General features: G+C 39.8%; 1 protein-coding gene across 3 annotated transcripts in view; it reads right to left on the reverse strand.

The window, feature by feature from the left end:
- LOC103458066 (nesprin-2-like) overlaps positions 1-7911 on the reverse strand; it is a 240386-nt gene that overhangs the window by 19813 nt on the left and 212662 nt on the right. For 2 of the 3 annotated variants that reach the window (XM_008398614.2, XM_008398613.2), the window contains exons 43-48: positions 6202-6528; positions 5325-5669; positions 4933-5111; positions 3524-3740; positions 3359-3457; positions 3121-3285 (exon numbers count right to left, since the gene is read on the reverse strand). In XM_008398614.2, the coding sequence (XP_008396836.1) occupies positions 3121-3285; positions 3359-3457; positions 3524-3740; positions 4933-5111; positions 5325-5669; positions 6202-6528 (1332 nt within the window). Of the gene's footprint in view, positions 1-3120; positions 3286-3358; positions 3458-3523; positions 3741-4932; positions 5130-5324; positions 5670-6201; positions 6529-7911 lie in introns of those variants that run through there. The other variant, XM_008398615.2, reaches the window with a different exon arrangement.

Raw genomic sequence — 7911 nt, forward strand, 5'->3', positions numbered from 1 at the left:
CCCTTATTGCATAAGTGAGACTTAAGAATGACTGATATCATTAACGGTACAGGGAAGAAGCTTTTAGTTATCATGCTTTGCTATCAAAGTCGTTAGCTAGCAGCTAGCTAATAGCACATCAACAACAGCCTAATGTCTGTATGATAAAAATACTGAATCGATAGATAAGAACAGTTTTTCCTCACCTGGTTGTCTCCTCCCGCTCAGTAGTTCTTCASAGAAWGGCAGACGCAGAGGCCTGTCAGTGTCTGTTGTATTTCATTACCTCTCTGCTTAAACCGCGACTCCGAGCTGAAGCAGAAACGATACTTCAAGGTTTTCCGTCATCTGACAAGCAGCAAGTCGTTATTATTTGGTGAATGACGTTTTTATTCACCAAAAACGTTTTTTTTAATTCACCAAAAACTGTTCTGTAATCTGGAACGTTCGCTACGTTGAGCTTCAGTTAGCCGCCTTATCTCACTGCGCGAGAGGCAACTGCGTCATGCGTCACGGGCTCAAAGGTCAAAGGTAACAAGGTGACCAGAGGGCTTATTATGTTGTACAAAAAAAAAATTAAAAATAAATTAATAATAATAATAATAATTTGTGTACATGTTATGTGTCACAAGAGGGCTTAGAAAATAATACAAAAAAAATAAAAAAATTGACCAAAAGGGCACTTGAGGGCAAGGAGCAAAAAGGGCAGGTGCTAAAGCACCCCCAGAACCCCCCTYTGCACGGGCCTGCTCTCAACGCAATTGATACAATTTTTTCCACTCTGAAACCGGGTAAAGGGGAACCCTCGTGTCCCGACAGGACATTCTTCGCTGGATATACAATGGATTCTACATGGAAGTGGAAGACCGTGTGTCTGACGACGCTGTCAGTCGAGGATGCTGAAGATGTGTATATGATTGGATTTATAACAGGTTTTCTGCTTATTGGAAATTTTGGAAGATACCGGCGGCAGTTCTGTCAACTTCGAGGCTGCCGGGTATGGTTGATGGGATCTGCAGAGCGATCAACACTCATACTGAGATGATACGGGAGCTGAGCCGCAGACTGGGTGCGATCCTGGAACAGGACCGTGGTCGGGCAGCGGATCTCGGACTCAGAATGGATTATGGTGTGACCTTGGAGAATGTTGTTCACTCGGATCAGGCGGGAGACCCTAAATTCGGCTGTTTGGATTTGCCTCTGCTAATCACCAGCGAGACATTCAAGGAAGGCATTTGTGGAGGTTCCTCATCTTTTACCCAGTGTTAGTATTTATTTAAATGTTTTCATATAATATATTTAGAATTTCACTTTTTCTTTGATGGTTTTTCTGGTTGTTATTGCATTAGGTTGTTTACTAATTTGGGTGCACACATTTAGTCAACACCTTATGTTTATTTAAGATCATTAACATTTTGTTTTGCTGAATTTAAGGACTGGCTGACAGAAGGTGGTTGGTCGAAAGAAAAACCAGGATGTGGAACAGTCCATCAGGCTGCTGGAAGCAGGGGACTTGATGTGAAGGCCCCCTGCTTCCAGACGGTTCTGATTGGCTGAATCGTCAGCCAATCAGAAAGCGCGGTGACATAAGAACAGAGGGGAATTCCAAACAGCTGACATATTGTGCAACTGAGAGTCTGGTTGATATCGGAGATATGTGGAAATGTTTATTATTATATGTAMAGGTCATTATTATATATGTTTATGTTTATTCAGTTAAAAATATTAACCATGAAAAAACATAGTTACCTCCAAAATCATAGTGCAGCAAATAGAGCGGCTGCTCCCGTCGTCTTTTATCCACCGCCTTTTCTTTTTGTTACGTCTTTTATCTCTTAAAATGACCACAAACTATCACTATTGCTTCTACATARYCATCCGTGTTTGGTCATTCTAAATTCCTGTATGCTATGTTGGGAGTTTTGTGGATTTTCTTCTGGAATCGGGATGTTCGTGAGTGGAATCGGTTCGTGTTGCTCCTGCCTTGGACACACTAACCGATCGAACCTGTTGTTCTTTCATCAGCTCTGTGGTCACAGAGGTTTGGAGAATCGGCCGACAATCCTTAAATCTTTCTGTCTAAACCAGACTTAATACTCACAAGCTCTACTCATCTCCTCTCAACCACTGCCCAAACGCTCTCTGACTCTGGTCGCTATGGTAACGTTTACATATCCCTTCAAAATAAGATACAGATGAGCCACAAAAACGAAGATTTTAGTTTTGTGAAAATTTTAACTTAATAATACATAAAAAGGAAATATTTAATTATTTCTTGTGCGGCCCGGTACCAATTGGTCCACGGACCAGTACCGGTCCGCAGACCAGGGGTTGGGGACCACTGCAATAGAGCACGTGTCCTTGCTTTTTCTCTCAGTCACGGAGAACGGAGCAGTGTGGCTTCATTTTATTTTTGTTAGCAACATCCCTGCAATATTGCCATAGAAAATTGTAGTCCACTGAAAACTACCAACAGTCCACAGCACAATTTGCCAAAAATACTTTAACTAAAAGAAGGTTCACTTCCTACTGTTCAATACAAATCTGCAAATGATGGTGATGTAAGTACATAATGATGTTTTGTGTGTTTTATTTTGTTGTTCGGATTGAACCTGATCTACCACTTAGGATAAGATAATGCTGAACGACAGCCTTTGCTGTGTCTCATCTCAAGTTACCTACAACATCTGTTCATTTACTGTCAGAATTGTAGTAAACTAAAAGTGACAGCATTTTGAGAAGATGCAGTGYTTATGAAAACATGCAGGACCTGAATTAGTTTTTTTTAGTTTAGTTTTTTTTTTACATGTTGACAGAAGTGCTTCTCCTCTAACATTGCAAATATAGAGTATAACTGAAGTGATTCAGGACTGGGTCTAGTGTATGAGGAAGAAACATTAAAACTAAACACTGGCTCTTCACATAAAATATATTTAAATGTATGTTCTGAAGACACATGCAAAAAAACTTACAAACTAAAAAAGGTACTAAACACGTGCTTCACTGCAAAGTCATTTAGCCAATACTGTTCAGTCTTTTAGTGCCAAAAATGAAAGTCTAAGAAATGCAGTTCTTATTATAAATGTGTCCCATTTATGACTTAGTATTCCAACTTAAACTGTGAAGATTAAATGTGTTAACCTTTAGGGTGTTGACAAAATTGTAAAGGCCAGATCTGTCTGTAGGTGCGGGTCCCAGGCCTTTAATCTGTTCTCTCAGCCAGTCCTGAGCTGCTTCATGCTGTTCAATAAGCAGAGTGCACTGCCGCTCCATCACAATACCTTGCTCCAAGTTTGCTACCACATCCTAAGAACAGAAATTCATGTTTAGACTGATATAGCTGCTGCAGTCACATTTCTCTTGTTTTTGTTAAGCTCACAGTTAGCTGTTTTAGAAGGGCAGGAATGGCCTCCTCCTTGGCTGTCCAGGAAGGTTCAATCCAAACTTGGTCTTGTGTGATTTCATACAGCTCCTCAACCTTAAAGAAGCAGACATTTAGAATTGTTCTCTAATAACTCAAATATTTTAAATTCTTTGTGTTTACCTGTGAACGCACATCTGAGAATACAGGGGCTAAGGTTGTGCTCTGCTCCAGGAGGGTCTGGGCCTGCTCTACAGCCTGTCTACGCAGGCCCAAGCCTGGCCATGTGAATGTCTGTGGAAGGCTGGATGCCTCCTTCTGGATCTCAGCCAGTAGGGCTTCTGCCTGGTCCTGATTGAACTTGCAAAAAAGCAGGCGGTCCATAACACCTTGCAGTTGTCTGCAGGGTGGAAGGTGGTAGATAAGAGAACGTCAGAAATCAGTATCAAATATGGTCCAACAAGAAGGATTGAAAAACTCCCTGATTCTCATGAAACATTCCAAGTAAAGTTTCAGGAACAAAACCACGTGGTGAACAAGATTAACTGATCTACAGTTTGATGGGCCCTGACCAGGAACTCACAATCTGGATCTGTAAATGTTGGCAGTCTTTTAGATATGCCTCACCCAGACAGGGCCTGGGCCGATTTTGTAACACTGACAGTTCTAATGACACCAATACAAATTTTGCTTAAAACAGAAATGGGAAGTGACCACTTACAGCACATATACTAGAAAATCTGGCTTAATTCTGTTTCTTAATGTTCTATTTTTTTTTTTCAAAAAGAAATCAGAATTCAAACTTTGGTTTTGTATTTCTTTTGAGGTTTTGCTCTGAACTTTAAGACACCAATAACAATAGTAATASTCTTTTATTGCAGGATTCTATAAAGAATCTCAAGGTCAACCTAAAATACGAGCATCAATTGAAAGACACATTCTTAATATCAATACAAGCAGAAAAAATTTCTCTCACAATAAAACTACATGAATATACACAAAATGTTGATTTTAGGTTATGGTTTTAGTTTTTGTTGTTTTTATTTTTATTTTATTTTTGTGGTCTGGTTCTGTTAGATGTGGTTTTCTTGTTCCTTAAGTTTCATTCGTTTATTCAGTCATTATCCAGAGCCAGCTTCCCTTTGTTCAATGCAGCCTAATGTTTTTGCTCAGTAAACTTTTCCCTTGTCTAGTAATCACCTTCCCAGCATTTAAAGCTCCGTATTTTCTCAGCTCAGTGTCAGACCCACCTGTGATGCTCAACATTGTTTGGCTGCCACTATTGCTGTTGTTTCATGTGTTTAGATTATGTTGCTTTACTTTCAGTTTGTAAGTTTTCAGTACCTTTCATTACTTAACTTTTTCAAAAACCATCTTACTGCTTGTGTTTGTGACCTTCAAACCAACTTGAAACTATCACAAAATTATAAAAAACAGAGATAAAATTGAGAATAGACCATCTCTGCTGAAGTAAGATGAGGTCTAAATTTCAGAATAGGACCATTGTCTTTGGTACCATGTTTCCTTGATTTTATCAGCACACCAGCACAACAGCACAAAAATCAAAAAGGATTCTAAAACATGCTTTGTACCTGTGGGTCTCCTCAGCAGTTCGCAAAACTGCCCTCCACTGTATCTCTACATCCTGGACAATCTGCTGAGCCTCCATCCTCTTATCTTCTGGTAGGCCTGCATAGTCACAGAGACTGTGCGCTCGCCTCTTCAGCTCCATCACTTGACTTTCACCATTTGACTTAAAGCTCAAAATGACCTACACGCAAAGTTTGTGCTGATAGACATAAATCATTGTAAAACCACAGACATTCATATCTGAGATTGTCCCAATAAACATTTTCAGCTAATGAAAAACTATTTGAATAATCATCTTTTTTGGGCTAAAAGTTAGTGAATGAAAAAAGAACATGAAAGAAAATGTTCATTGCAGCATGATTTGTTTCCAAAAATGTTCTTCTGAAGATCATACCTGTGCAGTTTTCATTCTTTCCTCTAGCTGAGCCTTGCTGCCCTGCATCCCACCTTGCATACATTCAGCTTGTTTATCCAGGCCTTCAATCCAACGTTTTGTGTTATCTGCATGGTTTCGGAAGGTCCACATTTCTCTAGACAGTGAGTAGTGGACCTCAGCTTTCAGCAGAGTGTTTTCAGCAGTCTGCAGGACTTTCCTCCATAGTTCCTCTGAGTCTTGTGCTGCCTTCTGGGCCTCTTGCTGCRCATACACTGAAATTTCTTCCTGCTCAGACAAACTCTGGCTATGTCTTGTCAGTTCAGACAGTTTTGAGTCTCCCTCAGGCTTGAGGCTCAGGATGTTCTGATGATAAAACACATTTTCAACATAAGGAGTTTAAATTAGTATACATGTTTTAATAAAGCACACACAGACAAAGGAAAAAGAAAACTTTCATTGTGTGTACATAATTGTAACGTGGAATTTTCTGATAAATTAAATTTGGACTTTGAGTAGGCCAAACTAACCCATAAATTTGACCTTACTGCAGAGTTACTCTTCTTACAATAATTTTGCATGCATATTGTAGCAGTACATTTACTTGAGGTGTCAATCATGTCTCCTTATTTGCCTTACCAAAGGCACTCTGTGTTTAGAATGGTCCTGATTGATACCACTGTTGACATTCAAAATTCACTGATATAGCAATCTTTCCAATTCACTCAAAATATGACGCAGTGCTTGTCAAACAATAACAATTGAATTTTAAGAAACTGGTTCAGGGAAAGCATTAGAAGTAGGAATGATGGATGATTTTAAATAGCCCTTTTTTAAAATCATCGTTAAAAAATAAGTACTTTGCAAAAGTACTTTTCTCCTAGAACTTTATACATACTTGAGACGTTTGTATCACTTGTTCTAGATCAGCCTCATTATCCAAAGACATGAGATCCTTCTGCCTTCCTTTTAGCCAGTTGCCGATGCTTTCATTCAAGGCTTCAAAGTTCCTGATTTGGAGATCCAGAGTACACTGCCTTTCAGCTTCTCTCATTGCTTGTTTAGCATTTTTTAACAGCCTTGCCCACTGTTCCTCACTGTCTTGTAATCTTTGCGCAAGGTCTTGCTTTTTCTGTTCGCCAAGATCCTGTGAACAAGCACTCTGACAAAGACTCTTGAGCTTCTGGACTCTGTAATCACCGTCAGCCTTGTAACTCATTATGACCTAGAAATAGGAGGAGAAAAATTACCACAGAGACCATTAGAAATGAATGAAATATTTCTTAAAGATTTTGTTTTTATACTCCATTAATTTACATGCAGTTTGGCAGATGTGTGTGGCAGAACAATTGATAGACAGTCATGTTGGAATATGACTGAGAAGTTGAATGATTCTAGCTGTGGCTACCAATTATGTTTAGAAAGCATAATTGGTGCTTTCAGTATTGACTCAACATTACACTTGACGAATCATCTTTAACACAGATGTGGCAGAAAAACATAAACGTTAGTAAAGACTCCATATCTGAAACAGCTAATATGACTCAAACTCACACCCACAAGTGACATTAACCCAGCAGRGGGCTGCGTCCTAATAACTGCTGGATATATTAAGGATGCAGTTCTCCGTCTCCAAATCCGGTTTTGTTCACRCCGAGTTTACGTGCAGCAGCTCTATTTCCTTCCTGTACTGCCAGATCGATAGCCCCCAACTTAGAAGCTGCATCATATGAGTTTGAAAACATTTCTTCGTCGTGCCTGCTGCCAGCATGTGCTTGTTCTAAATGAAAATTAGCGCGTTCTTCTTTGATTTCCAATTTTGACTTCCAATGATTCACTTCCTGCTAAAGAGCCCCCTGGTGGTTGAAGAAAAATCCACAGAAAAGCCACACCGAGCTATAAGCCGCATGGTTCAAAGTGTAGGAAAAAAGTAAGCAGTTTGTAGTCTGGAAAATACAATACGGTAGGTGAAATTGGATAATTTCCACGGCACGCCTGACGATCACTCATGGTACACTAGAGTGCCGCTGCACAGYGGTTGAAAAACACTGCTCTAGATCATAGAGTGAGGCAGAGCCTTAAAGAGGAGCAGCAAAATCCTATTCAATGTCAATCCATTGAATAGGATTGACATTTGATGGGAATGGACTGAGCCACATATGCCCCAGGTGCTGTTCACTACTGGGACACCAGTGTTACAATCTCTCTGAAATTTATGTTATAAATACTCTTGTCAATGTCACCAAAACTTGATTGTAATAGGAGAGTGGTATTTAAATAGCAGCTGTTTTTAGTGGCCATTTGATTTAACACCGTCTGTTCATGTACTGGGACTGGACAAGTATTTAATCACAGACAGAACTTGTATTTCCAACTAGGCCTGTCGCGATAAACGATAAATCAATTAATCGCACGATAAATTAAACCTATCAAGCTCATTTTAATTATCGGCTTTATCGTCTCTTCCTGCCTTTTTTCTTTCTGTTGATGACACTGAATGAAAAAAGGTTMAACTCCAGTGCTCTCCACTGACCCTCCCTTCCTCATTTCCAGGCACGTGCAGAGAAGGGAGCTGGGGCGGCTTGAGCACCTGCCCTTTTTGCTCCTT

Source organism: Poecilia reticulata, linkage group LG22 (assembly GCF_000633615.1).
Source record: "Poecilia reticulata strain Guanapo linkage group LG22, Guppy_female_1.0+MT, whole genome shotgun sequence".
NCBI classification, from domain to species: domain Eukaryota; kingdom Metazoa; phylum Chordata; class Actinopteri; order Cyprinodontiformes; family Poeciliidae; genus Poecilia; species Poecilia reticulata.